Source organism: Hemicordylus capensis, chromosome 1 (genome assembly GCF_027244095.1).
Source record: "Hemicordylus capensis ecotype Gifberg chromosome 1, rHemCap1.1.pri, whole genome shotgun sequence".
NCBI classification, from domain to species: Eukaryota; Metazoa; Chordata; class Lepidosauria; order Squamata; family Cordylidae; genus Hemicordylus; species Hemicordylus capensis.
Window position 1 is genome coordinate 199,298,856 of NC_069657.1, and position 16,866 is coordinate 199,315,721.

The 16,866-nt window shown below is 41.3% G+C and overlaps 1 protein-coding gene across 6 annotated transcripts in view; it reads right to left on the minus strand.

The window, feature by feature from the left end:
* CHN1 (chimerin 1) overlaps positions 1 to 16,866 on the minus strand; it is a 159,680-nt gene that overhangs the window by 61,747 nt on the left and 81,067 nt on the right. For all 6 annotated transcript variants that reach the window (XM_053267170.1, XM_053267178.1, XM_053267188.1 and 3 more), the window contains one exon: positions 9,086 to 9,371. In XM_053267170.1, coding sequence (XP_053123145.1) covers positions 9,086 to 9,371 — 286 coding nt within the window. The remainder of the gene's footprint in view (positions 1 to 9,085; positions 9,372 to 16,866) is intronic.

Here is a 16,866-nt window from a genome sequence, read left to right on the forward strand (position 1 = left end):
AGGAACTAAAAATGAAGGTAAGTGATATCATTTTTGTTTGTTTTTAGGGAAAGCTGAGGAATATTCACTGAAAGCAGTCCGTTGATATGAACAGTGTGATGGACACTGAAAAAACTGAAGAGAAACAGATGACGGTGTGAGACTATGTCAGGAATGGTGAGGGGCTCCTGTCAAAATGAAGGAAAGCAAGCAAGCTGGGGAAAATTCCCAAAGAGGTCTCTGTGCATCCGCATAGCCCTTTGGTGTGAAGCACAGAGATCACGACAAAGAAACACCAATTTACCTTAAATCAGTTTAAGGCTTTAGGGCCTTCTAAAATAATTTGCTGATGTACTCTCAGATCTTTTGTCTATAATCTTTGAGAAATCCTGGAGAATGGGTGAAGTGCCACAAGACTTGAGATGAGCTAATGTCTCAGGCTTCAAAAACAAGGAAATAGTAGGGTCTGAGAAATTATAGACCAATTAATCTGACTTGGATACCAGGAAAGACACTAGAACAGATGATAAAGCATTATAAACTCCTCTGATTATAAAGCATTCAGTCTGTAAGCATCTTGAGAACAATACAGTGATTAGCAGAAGCCAATATGGATTTGTCAACAATAAATCTTGCCAGACTTGTAATCTCACTCTCACTGTGTTACTAGCTTAGTGGATTGTGGGAATGCTGTGGATGTCATTTATTTTGATTTCAGCAAAGCATTTGACAAAGTTTCCTATGGCACTTTGGCTAGTACTGGTCAAATGAGGGCTAGATCAGGGGTTCCCAACTTGTAGTACTTCAGATGTTACTAAACTACAACTCCCATTATCCCCAGCTACAATTTATTGTGGTTGTGGATAATGGGAGTTGTAGTTAAGGAACATCTGTAGTACCACAGGTATGGGATGCCACAGGGATCTATTCTGTCCTCTATGCCGTTTAACATCTACATGAAACCTCTGAGAGAGGTTATCCATGGGTGTGGGCTGCAGTGCCGTGAATATGCTGACAACACCCAATTCTACCTATCTTTTAAATCAGCAAGCACCAGGGAGGAGGTGGATGCTCTGAACCTGGGCTTGGAGGCTGTTCTCGACTGGATGGGGGCAAACAAGCTGAAACTTAATCCAGATAAGACAGAAGTGCTCTGGGTTGGTAAAACCGATTATACTAGTAATGAGATAAATCTGGTCTTGCTGGGGTCATACTTCCTCTGAAAGACAAATTCCTCAGGTGTTGAGGACCAGAACATCTTGCAGGTGTTTCTGGACCTGATTACTGTCCTTGGACACAGGAGTGTAGCAAGGTTGGAGTGGGCCCAAAGACAAGATTTTAAAATGCCCCCACCCCACTGAAGCTCAGCTCATGAAGTAAAGAAATCTTAAATGAGGCTGAATAGTGGTAACAAAAAGCATAGTAAATTTTTTACATCATCCTAAATTATTTTTTTAAAGGGTTTGTAAATTATGGACGATGCAAGTCATTTAATGGTACTAGAGAAAGACATGCTGTTCTGGTAGCTCCAGGTCTTAACACTCACATCAGTTTCGGAGGATGAATACAACTGAAGGAAGCCTGGGTGGGTGCATAGCTGGGGGAGTCAGTCATGTGACCTGCCTCTGCGCCCCCCCCCCCCCAAGGCAGTAGGCCTCCAGGCAACTGTCTCCCCTTGCCCTATTATAGTTACGCCCCTGCTTGGAGGCACAGGTGGCAGCGGTATGCAGAGGTGCCTTTTACCTGCTATGCTTGGTACGCTGTGACCCTACTTGAAGAAGTTGGACCTGACCTCAGTCACTCATGCTTTGGTAATATCCAGATTGGACTACTGCAATGCGCTCTACGTGGGGCTACCCTTGTGGGATGGTTTGGAAGCTTCAGTTGGTCCAGAATCTTGATGCAAAGATGCTCATGGCGGAAGTCGCTTCATGAGTGCCACACCCATCCTGCGACAGCTTCATCGGTTATCGGTCCGCTTCTGGGCTAGATTCAAGGTGCTGGTCTTGACCTTTAAAGCTGTATGAGACTTGGGGCCGGGATACCTGTTGGACCGCTTTCGCCCATATGAACCTGCCAGGGCCCTCTGCTCATCATCTCAGGCCCTACTCATGGTCCCACCACTAACAGAGAAGTGGCTGGATGGACTAGAGACAGGGTCTTTTTGGTTGTGGCCCCTCAGCTTTGGAACACCCACCCTGAAGAGCTTCACCATGCTCCTTCCCTTGGTGTTTTTAAAGAAAACAAAAATATATCTTTTAAAAGAGTTTTAAAATGTTTTATCTGCTGCTTAAATTTGGTAGGTTCTTTAGTTTTTATAGTTCTTAGTTTTTAGCTTTTTAAAAAACTTTTAATTTGAAACTTTAAAAAATGTAATTTAAAATGTCATTTTAGCTTGGTTTTTAAACTTGTTTAACGTCATTAGCCTTTTATTTTACATTGTATCTATTTTATTAATGTTGTGGTCTGCCTCGAGCAGTAGTGTACTAGTGGGATGGAGTATAAATATTTTAAATGAATAATTAAAAAAAAATGGCTGTCACACAGAAGAGGGCAAGGCCGTATTCTCTGCTGTACCATAGGGCAGGATTAAATCTAATGGACCTAAGTTACAGGAAAGTAGATCTCAGTTGAAATAATGAGAAATGTCAGTTGAAAGTAGCAGCAACTTGTTACCAGAGTAGTTTGACAACAGAATCAATTACTGGGGCAGAGGGTGACCCTCCTTTGCTGGAGGTCTCAGGCAGAGTCTGGACAACCATCTGTTGAGGATGCTCTAGATCTGGATTTCTTGCATCATGCCCTACATCAACCTCTTCAACTCTGTGATTCGTGATTCAGATATTTATGGTTCTGTCAACTCTGGTAATTTATTTATGCTTTATCAGCTTATGAATGTTGTCACCTAATTAAAGAAATCTTAATAGATCATATGTTTCAGCCAATTCATTGATTAAACCTGCATATGTAAACAAATAGTTCTAAAGGAAAAAATGGGCACATTTCATTTATAGACACTTGTAGCAAACTGTTGTATATTTTATCTTACAAGAGACCTTCTGCATCTTTATCATACAAGAATTCTTCTGTCTCCTACACGTATTTCTAGGCTACTTTTGTATGTTAAATTAAAATATACAAAGTGGTGAACAAGAAAAACAAGAAACCTAAGCAACAATAGTTAAGATAAATACAACAACGCAGATTAAAACAGCACTAGAACAATTGTTTCTAAAAGGCCTGGTCAACATCTTATCCCCACATAAGAGGGAATACCTCTTCCAAAATAGAGCTTGTCACCTGCAATTCCTACCAGTTTCAAAAATAATTTTAAAAATCCAAAGTCTGTTGATCAATTATAATTGGGGGACACTTTATTATTTGAACAAAATGCTTTTAATCAAAAAATCTAATGAATTAATTGATTGGCATCTGGGGCACAAAGTACCTTCCATCAGCATAGGCTATGTGCCAGCTGCAATCCCTCCTGGGCCAAGACAAGCTGGACAGTGTTACACATATTCTGGTGACATCCAGAGTGGACGACTGCAGTATGGGGACTGCCTCTGAAAACTACCTGGAAGCTTCAACTGGTGCTAAATACGGTAGCTGGGTTGTTGACCAGGACGAGCCCTATGGAACACATCTTCCTAGTTCTTAACCAACTTCACGGGTTGCTGGTCAATTTCTGAACAATACGAAGTGCTGATTTTAACCTTTGGAGCTCTATGCCATACAGCTTTAGCCTGGGGTATCTAAAAGACTGCCTATTCCCACAAGAATCTGCCCAAACGCTAAGACAGTCCTCTGAAGGCCTTCTTTGGATGAGGTGGGAAAGGATCTGGGAAAGGATCAGAAGTCACCCCAGCTACAGAATTGCTCTTTCCAAGGAGGCTTGTGGGCACCAAATCTTGTAACTTTCCAGCACCAGGTGAAGACCTTTTTATTCAACCTGGTCTTTTATCATGCTTAGTTGTCTGTTTTGATGCTACTGCTGTTTATCCTGTCATACTGCTGTTAGTGTTTTATGTGCTGATGGTTTTAACTTCTGTTTGTAAGCTACCCTTGGTATTATAGAACTGAAGGGCAGTGCATACAATGTTCCACATGAATGAATGTTGCAGCTTTATGGCTTACATTGACTAGATGCAGCTCACAGGCCATAATGTGTTGCTTACCCTGATACAGAGCACCACAATTCACATGCCTCATATGAAGAAGGCGTTAGTAAAAATTAAGAGGATGAACTGAAGGAAATACTAATCTGCATTGTTGCTAGCACTGCTTTTCTGCTGGCTCCCAGAAGCCTCTCTGCTTATGTTTGCGACTGTAGGTGTAAGAATCCCATTTTTGACATGTTCAAAATCATGAGATCTCCATTTGTTGGCATATTGGAGAACAGTCACTTAGTAGGCAGTGGGACAGTCACCTCCAGATTTAGCAGCTGCCACAAGGCCAAATTGAAAGGGAACTAGCCTCACGCCTTCCCCATGTTGGGATACCTAAGTATCCTGAAGTTAACTCGCAACAGGTAACTCTCTGTTCAAGGCCTCTCTGCACGATTGACCATCCTTTGGTTTACCCCACCCCCCCGCCGCCAGATCCCTCAAACGAGCTAAAAGCCAATTACTGCAGCGTGAAGTCAGATAAGGCTCTGCAAATGCACATTCCCTCCTTATCAAAAGAAGGCTAGAGTGGTTGGTTGGCACGTTCAGTCACTGCATCTATATTAACCTATTCACACATTGTGTTGTAGCACAGCACAAGAGACAAACTGTGGGATCTTTTGAGATTCCCTGGAACTGCCCTAGTCAAGAAAGAAGGTCAATTGGAATGTCCCCTGGGGACACGTTTTGGGCTTTATCTCTGGATTCGTGAGCCAGTGTGCTCCCTTTGGTCTCCAGTGCTACCCACTTGGTTTCCACCTTTTGGAGTCACCCGTTATTTGGACGCTGCAGCAGACACTTGCCATACCACTTGGCTGTGTTTTGCTCTGTGGGCCACCCTTGCTTCCAGGCCCTAGATCGGATTCGGCTCCCTTGCTGGATCCGATCTACACAGCCCTCCTTGCCACCACCTGGAGCCGGCTTCACAAGAACAGACGTCCTTTTGATCCATCCCTGCTACCTAACTTCCTTGATTCTTCGCTACTAATTGTGGCTCCCTGGTCCATTCCTAAGGAAAGAGGTTCTTCAGTTGCTCCCGAGCCATGAGGGTCAGGAGCAACTTCCTTCCTTCCTTCTTCTGAAGGAAGAAACAAGATTGTATGATAACTGCTGCACCCCAATCTGGACTCCCTCTATCCCTAGTCCTTTTCTCTTAAAACCCAAGAGCTTGTTTCTCTGAGTCTCCTTTCTCTGACCAGCCTAGAAGCTACTTTAATTCAGATATTAAGCTAAATTTCCTCTTAGCAGCTGTATGGTTAATCTTGTAATGTATTCTTAGTAATAATATTGCTTTTAGTGACTCTTGTATTCCATTGTACCCCTTACCTCAAATAAAACCTTCTCTGTTTTTGAACATCTCTCTCTCTCAGCAATTTTCCTGTCACCAACATTCTGCATTAAATGTATTCCGATGTGGAACTGCTCCACACTGAGCTATTTATTATTATTTTTTAATTGTTAAATTTATATACCGCCTTTCATTAAAACAATCCTAAGGCGGGATTTCCCCACACAATTTCCCCACACAAAGCCCGAACTCAATTTTTGGGGTGTTTACCAATCACCCCGGTTCAGTTCCATTAACAGCATACATATTACCCTTCCAGGAGCAAAGAACAGAAACTTTCACTTATGAAGAAAACTAACATTTTTGCACTTTTCTATCAAGTCATGTAAACTATCTTAGGTATATTTCTATAATAAAAGGTATGGATGTGACATTAGTCTACAATCCATGTTGGTAATTAATTTTACTTGATCTATTATGAAGCTGACAGAAGGTTGTAGAAGTTTTATATCTGCTTCCCTCATAAACACAAAGTAATCTTAGGTAGATTTAACTAGGATTTTATTCAGAACTCCAGTTTCTCCTTCCACTGTCTTTTTTCTGACTCCAACCCCACCCCAGTCTTCAAGATCCCCATTGAGACAACTTGTCAATGAAAAAACATAAAATATTATTAGACGGAATACAACAGTAGGCTAATACTCTGTTCCTCCAACAAGTTCCTAAATTAGAGTATTGACAGATCACATGGCCATCACATGCACAATCTTGTCTCAAGGTTGGCAAACGCAGGTGGCAGAGTAGGGGCAGATGTCAAGATGTCACCTCTTAATAATCCCAATGTGACTAGGGATTGCCTCTAATCTCGAGTTTCCTCAAGAGCATGTCTCAGATTTTAATAGTATCTATTACTTTATTATATTTTTTATCCTACCCCTTCTCCAAGGAGCTCAATGTAGCATAGCATAGTTCTTCTTTGCCCATTTTATTCTTACAACTTTGTAAGGTAGAACAGCCTGAGAGAGTAACAGGGCCAAGGTCTCCCAGTGAGCTTCAGAGAGTTAGAATAACTTTATAAGAGATTTATAGGGTGACTTCCCTCTATAAAGGCAGCCAGTGGGAAAGGGAAGTTTGGTTGAGTCACAGCAGAAAGATCAGATCCAGCTGAAAGCTTGTGAAAAGGGGCAGGGATAAAGATGTCCTTGTGAGACCACTGAAAGAAGCCCAAGACCTTGCATTAAGGATGGAGTGGCCCAAGAACTCACAAGACCCTGCAAAAATGAGATTCAGAAAGAAGACTACAATTTCAAAGTACACATGTGAGGCACAAATGGGGCCAGTGGACAGAAATTTCCCTAAATTCCTACACAGAAGAGGCCCTGACTTTGTGCAGTGAAGAGGATAATCCATAATATAAAGGCTTGAATGTGCAAGTTCACATAGCAGTCAGTTATCCAAGTATGAGTACTGTGCATAAAAGCACTAACTCCTTAGTACATGCTATTTACTGCTATTAACATTCTGCTATTTTGAAAGCTATTAACATTCAAATGCTTGCATACAAATGTTCACTTTGTAGATGGCAACCTTAACATCTTCTCATTGACATTTGATGCCTGCGAGTCAAATGAGCATTCTGTATATACATAGTTACATACCCTCTAACCATGATTAGTAGAATAGAAGAATAAGGACCTGAGGGGTTAATTGGAATCAGCTGTGATGGCATTCTTTCCCTGCATGTCTTCTTAATTAAAGTGCAGGAATTGACAGATGAGTGCCTATGTTGATCTAGCAAGGACAAAAGAAAAGAACAAACTACGACTGCAAGAAAGAAAACAAAATTTAAATAGGCTTTCGTGCTTGGAAACTAGGGTCATTGTTGGGGATTCTTTAGAAAAGTTGTTTTTTTAAAAAAAATGAGAGCAACAACAGAATTACAAGGAACATCATCTTGTATATTGCTAATTGTATTTCTTCATTTCATTTTAGAGTCTAGGATCTCAGAATAATAATAAATAGCACTTCATGTTTGGTTTATTACAAACATTGCAATACAAGGGAAGGGCACTTGAAACCAAAAGTGGACATGAAGCATTGTTCCAGGGTCCCAGAAAACATGATGTTCTTGAGGAAATATATTAAGTACTGAGAGAGAGAGAGAGAGAGAGAGAGAGAGAGAGAGAGAGAGAGAGAGAGAGAGAGAGAGAGAGAGAGAGATTGAGAAACATATATATGCACATATTACTTTCTGGTAGAGGATGTTTGGTACCCAGCCACTTGTGATATAAAACCTAATTTAGTATGCTTCCAGCAAATTCCTAAACTGTGAATGAAACAGCAAAGCCTAGAAAAGACTAAGAAAATATTTCCTGACTTTAATTATTTAAAACACAACACACACAGCACTTGATTTTAACCTGACAAGCACCATTACATATGTAAATGTTTTGATTGCTATGATCTCAAAAACCATGAATATGCTCCATGTGCTGTGAGCAATGCCAAATATTCCCCATAAGTCTTGCACCCCACCACATCCTCTTGTTAAGTTTATAAGTTAGCACAAACATTTGAAGAATAAAATTATAAATTAGTGGGTGACATGCTGAGCAATGCAACATGGGCAGTGCCAATCCACTCATGCCGCTGTGGGCTCACAGTTGATCCACTTGTGTCGCTGTAGGCTCACAGTAAAGCCCCAGCTGTATTGCACTTTTGTGCAGAGTACAAATCTTTCGAGTAACATGCTTGCACTCTGGAAGTGCTAGTTAGATTAGAAACGCATCACTTGACCATCAGCAAAAGTGCAAGACCTCCAGGGTGCCATTGTGATCGCACAGCAGCATGGATGGATCTACTGCAAGCCCACAGCAGCACAGGTGAACTGGCATTGCCCGTGTTACACTGCTCAACATATCCAGTGTAAACGTTAGATTTTGACTAACTCTTACTGTACTGCAGTACGTACAGTAGCCTTCATTCCTAATTTTTACTAGCCACTTTGAGCCTTTCAGAGAGGAAAAGCGGGGTAAAAAACTTAAAAACAACAAATGAGTAACACAGAGTTTGAGCATCTAATAGGGCCAGTTCAAATGAACAGCGGCTGCTACATGCAATAATGTTGAGGCCACAGCAAGAACACACCTGTCCTGATGTCACTAAAGGACATGCTGATGCAATCTCAGCACATCCTTTAATTGTGAGGGGTGTTCATCAGAATCACCCTGTACACACGTCACAAAACCCAATTTAAACCCCAACTTCATTGCATGTAGCAGCCGCTGTTCATTTGAACTGGTCCACATTGCAATGTAATCCTGTACAGGTGAAATTCCACTATGTGCAATGGTGCTTACTTCCCAGTAATTGTGTGTAAGATTGCAGCCTTGGAGTAATACTGAAAAATGCAGGAATATTTAATATGCATTTCAAAGCTTGGCCAGTCATTTTTCCTTTTCCTAAAACACTGGATGAAATAGGAGGGCATAACTTCTCAGTTTTATGCCCCCATATTAAAATTTCTTAAAATATACAATATACAATATTATCTATTTTATACTCACTAGTCAGTACAGCAATTCCTTGTTATTCACAGATGAGTTAAAACAATGAAACAGTTGGAGAATAAAATTTTAACCGAGTAACTTACCCTTTTTTCTACTATTTCACTGTCTCCTGACTCTTTGCAATCAACCGTATCTTTCACAGGCACTGTCTGTTTCTTGTTCGTTGGCTCTCGGTTTAAAGTTGTATATCCTATGTGTTCATAAATTGGATTTATGGTCATCTTGGCAATGTATTCCGCTGCCTTGGTTTCAATATAAAGGGTGATCAATCCATCTGTCACCAGGTCGTGGATGGACTCAAAACGTTTCTCTCCAACAAAGTGTTTTCCGTCATAGTAGAGCCTGAAGTTTCGGGTTTGATTTCCAAATCTGCCTCAGTACAAGAGAAGAATATTTTTTGCCTTTAGTAAGATGACTTTGCACTAAGTAAATATCCTCAAGCGACTGAGGCTAGTATAGTCTGTCTATAGTCTGGATGAGGAACATAGAATGGTTGGTTGTTGGCTTTAGTTCCCAGCTTTGACTCCTGTGCACAAATTAGAACCTAATAATAAAACAACTATGGACAGAAAGCCAAAATTCTGCTTGGCCTTGAAAGACATCATTTGTCCTCCAGTACTTAACTATCTTTTAGACAAACTAAAAATATACTTTTTAAAATTTCTGTGCTCTGTTGCTTTTCTGTGAAAGAAGAGTCCCCATAATAGAGGATTCTCTGTTGCAGAAAATCAGTACAAAGATCTGATGCAGTTCCGTATCTCTACACCCTGTTCACTTTCTGTAGGAAGAGGTCATCGGGGTACAGTTGTGCTTAAGTGCCAACAATTACACTTGGTGGAACTATTGCCAGAACTGCCACAATGTGGGACAGAAGAGCACAAGTACAAGCATTCTTTATTTGTAGCTAAAGACCAAGGACTAACTCTTCAAGCTTTGTATGAAAGCTGCCTTGTGCTGAGCTTATTAAGTCTGCAATTCAAGGAAATCTTTGTAACATACTGGATATGTAAGCTGGAAGTTCTCTTCCCATTGACTCGGCAGTCTGAGTTGGAAGTCACTTTTGACTGAATTGAAAGTTAATTTTTTTTAAAGAGCGAGCTGAATTTTTGCATCTCTGAAACATCCTACTTAAAGATTGGAATGTTACGTTGTCTGCAATCCAAGGTGGATGGACATGGCATGCAGGTCTTTGGGTCACAGTCAAAAGTATTTTTGTTTCCCAATCTTTTCCATCCCGAGGCAAACATACACTAAAAATAAAAATAAAAATTGGGGCACACTGCCCCCCAACACAGACACATTTTTTGTAGCAGAGGCAAAGCCACTGCACAACTTTTCTTTCCTTCCTCCTCTACCCCAGCAGCATGCACCACTTCCAGACACAAATAGCACAGAATCGGGGACCCCCATGGCACCATAACAATGAGCAGTTAGCAGTGTGCTGTGCTAACTCCTTCTTAAGTCAGCTCCAAAAACGGGAAGTTTAAACCCTCCATTTCTGGAGCTGACTCGCAATGAGTCAGTGCAGCACACCAGCCAGTGACCCGCAGCATACTGGTTGAGAAATGCTGTCCCTAGAGGATGAAGGCAAAAACAGCCTTAACCTATGACCAATATTATTAGTCACTGATCAGACAAAAGCACTTCCATTGTTATATCTCATTGCACTTATATGGGGGTTGTGTTCATGAAGTCCCCATCCATCCACATGCACTAGGGCTTTGATTGATTGACTGACTGATTGATTAAGTGCCATCAAGTCGGTGTCGACTCTTAGCGACCACATAGATAGATTAGGGCTTTAGCCCACAGCTAAGCCACACTAGGGCTTTAGCCCACAGCAATCCTTCATCCATCCGCCTGACTGAGAGTGACAGCTGAAGAATTGGTGCAATCAGTGCTGCCAGCACAGGGTGTTCCAGGGAAAAGAGATCTGTTTTTCTTTGGGCACTTCTTGCAATCCCCACAATGCAGGGCAGAAGTGTGGACCTTCACTAACTAGAAGTGCCCTTGGACTCCATGACACCAAGAAGACGTGGCATCTGCATTGTGTAGATTTACATCTACATAAGGACTCCTGTGCCTTTAAGAGTTGCCCAGAAGGGAGAGGGTTGGCAAGATTGTCTTCTGCTACCACTGATGCACTGTGATAAAAGAAGCTACACCTTTTGAAATTCTTCCTTGTACACAACTATTAAATACACCAAAACCATGCCCCATTTATGACAAAACATATAAGAACACAGATTTATTTTAGGGAGTTATACAGTGGTTGGATGGCATAGACAGAAGCAAACACTCAGAAGATGTACACCTTATATGCTGTTGCAAACAAAACATTTAATAATGCAGCAATGCAAAGCAACTTTTCCATTGTCATATTTTGTGCAAAGAGTCACAGTGATGTTGATCCTTAAGAGTAACAAGCATACAGCTGGCTTAAACATAGCAGAATCATGCCAAACAGCTCTATATAGATCATTCAGATTTCAGCTGGTGAATCACAATGGTGAATGCTTCTCTATAAACCACCACAGCTTGTAAAAAAAAAACTTGTTATATATTAAAAGGTCACAGCAGATACAACAGTACAATGTCAAGGCAAGAAAACAGTTCAATTTTCCTCCTTCAGGATGATACATCATCAGCCAGCTAGTCCAAAGGCCTGTTAAAACAACAGCCTTGACACTTAAATGCCATTCGCGAGGGAGCCAAGTAGAGCTCTCAGGGCAGGGAATCCTGGGAACTGCCACATAGAATGTCCTTTCACACATCCCAGCCAGCTGCATCTCTGATGGCAACAGGACACAGAGAAGGATCTACCCCACTGATAAGACTGGACAGGGAACTTCATGTGTTCCAATCAGGAGCTTAAAACAAGGAAGCAATCTTCAATGGTCTATTTACTCATTCTGTGGAACCGCCTCATCTTAATGTTCACATTAAGCAAAAAGCATAGATAATTGATTAAGTGTGCATTAAACAAAATCCAATCGAGTGGGGAAGGAAATGTGTTGTGCCAGTTTTCTGTAATGAGGGGTGTGTGTGTGTATGTGTGTGTATATATAATAATCAAACATTTGCCACATGCACAATAAAGGGATTTTTATTTTACAGTCATTAGTAAAAAAATAAATAAATTAGCAAGCTAAGAGAGGAACTCTCAGAAAGTGAAGAGGAAAGACTTCCCAAATGAGCCACCATCTCCAGGGGCCATTTCCTGCACAAGCCCCGCTTTTGCATAACCCTCATGTATTCAGCAGAGTTTGTGCAAGTTCATTCCTCATTGACTGTGCTGCTCAATAATAAACCCATCATCATAATCTTGGTCTATGTATTTACTTAACATTGCTAATGCTCAACACTGTGAAGGATGGATCAGAAAATATGGATGGTGGTGGAATACAGTGTCTAAAAATGAGAGCGATGAAAGCCCCTGATTTAAATTTCACCTCAACAAACCTCACAATGTTGTCAGCTAGTACTGGGGATACATACTGTATTAAATTATATATAATCCTTTTATTTGCTTTGGCATAGGGCAAACTGGCTCCATTTCTAAGGGGCCAGGCTACTGTTTGCCAATGTTCTCATCTGTTAACAATTCATCTGTGGTGTATTACCCTGTTTGTTGGCTTGATGATATCTCAGATATGGCCAAATTATCCCAGATATGTATTGTCTCTGGCCTACTGTTCATACCTCACTAGATCATTCTGTGCCCTGAACTAATTCCCTGTGAAGATTTCCTAAAAAACTATAGCAGAGGAAGTTTTGTTGCCTTCAGTTCAAGTTAGAAAAAGCTATCCTCGCCAACCTGCATGTTCCATCTCTCTGCCATGGAGACAGAGCGGGGGACTTGGATTATAATCTCACTAGTTAATACTTGCTGCTATAGGTTCAGAGCTGGCATTTGCTCTGTTGACCATTTGCCACTCCCGCACACGAGCAGCAAGTCTACCTACTGTCATTCTGACTCCTCCTTGCCCTTGCTGATATCACCACCACCTGCTCACCTTCTTCTCCGCCCCTTCTGGGGGGAGAGCTGGTCTTGAGGTAGCAAGCATGACTTGTCCACTTAGTAAGCAGGGTCCATCATGGTTGAATGAATGGGAGATTACATGTGTGAGCACTGTTAGATGTTCTCCTCAGGGGATGGAGCCGCTCTGGGAAGAGCAGAAGGTGCCAAGTTCCCTCCCTGGCATCTCCAAGATAGGACTGAGAGAGATTCCTGCCTGAAACCTTGGAAAAGCCACTGCCAGTCTGGGAAGACAATATTGAGCTAGGTGGATCTATGGTCTGACTCAGTATATGGCAGCTTCCTATGTTCCTATGTTCTCCTCTTGGGCAGGAAAGGGTGGACAACCAAGCAACTGGTGACAGTGAGCAGCAGTCTGCTTAGTCTGCACTCACCTGCTTAGTCTGTTTTACAGAAAGAAGCGCAAGCAGTTGGGAGTGCGAGGCAGGCAGAAAGGATGTACTATGGAAAGAGGTTTCATTATCTAAGGGAGGTACATGATTGAGCCATCTTGTCCAAGGACCTTACAGAACCGGGAGTCAGCATAGTATGGATCTACTGTAACCAAGTAACCCAGATAGGCCTATTTAATGCCATTTAGAACCTGCATTAAGTTAAAAGCTATGTTTGCTTTTTTATTTTTCATCTTTTCTTTTAAAAATGTAATTATTGTTTATTTTCAAAATTATCAACAATACAAAAATATTTCACAATACAAGAGTATCTGAAAATCTTAAATATAACTATAAATTATAACTTTTAATATATGTCACAATATATTTAGTAAACACAAAAATATCAGTGCAGATTAAGTGCATGCCAGAATTAATTACATCCAAATTAATATCCAAATATTCCTCCGTGTATTACCCCATCCTCTCCACCTTAGAGAAAAGCACACACATGCAAGATTCTCATCCTGGTAATTATTTCATTTACTTGTTTTTTATTTCTTTGACTACAGCTTTACTTCTCAACAAAATTCTCAAATTGGTTTACATAGAAAAATAAATAATAAATCAACAATATGATTCCCTGTTCCCAAAGGGCTTGCAATTTAAAAACAAACATAAGGTAGACAACAACAACAACCACTGGAGAGATGTTATGCTGGGGTTGGAGAGGCAAAGTTGCTCTCCCCTTGCTAAATATATGAGAGTCACCAGTTTAAAAGGTGCAGAGAATATAAGATATAAGAAAACAGTACTTCCCATGGAGGGAAAGCTCCCATGACCAAAGAGCTCACTAATTACCAAGTTCTAGGGCTTGAGGACTGACTGAAAGAACCTATAGCCAAAAGCTGATTCAGCTGAAGAATAGATATAAGTTGTTTAACATCTGTTAAAAATATGAACAGAGCCTATAAAGATTGATTGATTGATTGAACTGAGCCCAAGTGGCAACCCTACATATTTTGTCAAGGGGACCGCCCAGAGATGTAAGTTTTGGGCAGTATAGAAATACGTTAAATAAATAAATAAATCTCTATGACAAGGATGCAGAAGTAGCTGCACCCTGGCTGAATGAGCTATAATACTGTATGAAGGAGCCTGCAAATTTGGGTTTGTAAATTTGAGAGGTTTGCCAGGATAATGTACTCCCTTCAACCAGCAAGAAAGAGTAGCAACAGAATGCTGGGGTGTGTCTGACATGGATTGACTCATCACATAAAACGTCCCTCCAAACTGGAAGGAATGCCACCTGGGTCAAGCGAACCATGAATGTACAGCTGCTCAGTCCCCAGAGGAGCATAAGAAGTGAAGGCCTTGCTTTCTGCTGAGGACAAAAGCCTTGCTTTGGCTACAGAGCTCCCCATGAACAGACAAGAGGAAAAAAGCACCTAGTTTGTTCTGTCCCGCTAGGGCATGTTAAAAAAAAAAATTAACTGGGTGTACACTGTTTCCCCTGCGATCTGGTGCAGCTCTGTTTTCTTTTTTTCTCCTATAACACGTGCAGCTGTAGCAGAACATTAACAAAGAAAAAGAGTGAAGATATAGAAAACCCAGGAGCTCAAAATATTAAAAAATCTATTTAGTTGAGAACAGTAGTGTAGCAATATATATCCCTTTTTGGTGCCATAGGCACCATCAACATTTTTAGAGGAGACTCAGGGGATTACAGCAGAGGCGTATCTAGGAAAAATAGCACCTAGGGCAAGCACCCCCTGTCCAAATATCTGACACCCATCTTTCAGATAACTTTACCATAATATCAGCTGAAAAATACAAGTCAAGCTCGTTAATCTTTTAATATTTCAAAAACTATTTAGCAGTGGATGTAGCCAGACCAAAAAATGCTGGAAAACTACAAATTTCAGTATGCTGGGGCTCATTAAATACCCAAATACTATGTGGAGATGTACTTGGAAAACTAAACAAAAGTGCCTGTCTAATTCTCTACTATGCATTGTAGCATCACTATTACATATGGTTTAAAAATAAATGGAGAATTTGACTTTTCCCAGATACTCTGAAAATAATTAAAGGATATGCAGAGTAAATTGTGTCACTGCTTGGAATATATTCTAGTATTTTAGAAATGAGAGAAAGAGAGCAAGAAACTCCCAGTGGGCCTTAATACTAAGGATTTCACACTGATTCAAAGTCAAACTCACCATTAATAGCCATATTATTAAGACATCACATTTAACTCACTTATCACAAGAAGCAAAGTAAGAGCAAATGAATACAATCCTAGCTCATAAGCTTCAGCTCAGTATTCACAAGCCCTGATTCTCTGTACATAGTGTCAAACTGAATATGTGTACAGTGACTTATATTATATTAATTTTTTTAAACCTGTAGCCCCTTTGGGGGGGCTTCCTAAAGGCCATGGGGGGGGGCTGCAAAGGTCCCCCCTCCCCCTGCTAGCCATATGCGGTGACCATTTTAAAAAATATATATATATTTTAAAATGGCCGCTGAAAACAAAATGGCCACTGTGCATGCTCAAATGGCCTCTGTGAGGCCTGGCATGGCCTAGGGCCTCACAGAGGCCATTTGAGCATGCACAGTGGCCATTTTGTTTTCGCTGGCCTTTATTTTTTTAAAAAAATAAATTTAAAAAATGTCGCCCCCCTTCAAGTGGCGCCCAGGGCACGTGCCCTGCCTGCCTCATCCTAGATATGCCCCTGGATTGCAGGCTTTTTTTGGCAGCTCTCACCATTGCCCACTAGCCACCTACATGCATGCATGCATGCCTCCCTGCCACCAATAAAGAGCCAGCTTGCCATCTATCCACTTGCCCTTGTTGGAACTAGTAAAGCTAACAAAGGCTAATGCCATCACTGCCCAGTGACACACTCCAGATGGTGAGGTCATTAGCCCTTGTTGGCTTTGCCAGCACCAATGAGGGTGAGTGTGGTAGTGCCCCCAGCCCTGGTCCCACCAGCTCTTTACCGGTGCTGGGGAGGGAGGGAGGCAGGTGGACAGTCAAGCATGTGGGTGCAGTGCTGCAGTTAGGTTATGTCAGAGTCCGTACCCTAATGGCCTTATGTGGGCCCCAGTATACAGATTTTCTTAAAGCAACTATGTCATTTGTAGAACTCCTAAATTATTCTAGCACAACTTCCCTGCAAAGTGTCCATACATGGACACACAGACAAATTAAGTGAAAAAAGGGGGTGAGAAGGAGGGAGAGAGAGAGAAAGAAAGAAAGAAAGACAGAAGACAGACAAGTGAAGTGAAAGGAGTAGAGGAGAGCTGGTCTTGAAAGAGAGGAGAGCTGGTCCTGTGGTAGCAAGCATGAATCCCCCCTAAGCAGGGTCCACCCTAGTTTGCATTAGAATGGGAAACATTTGCGAGCACTAAGATATTCCCTTTAGGGCAGGGGTTCGCAAACTTGGGT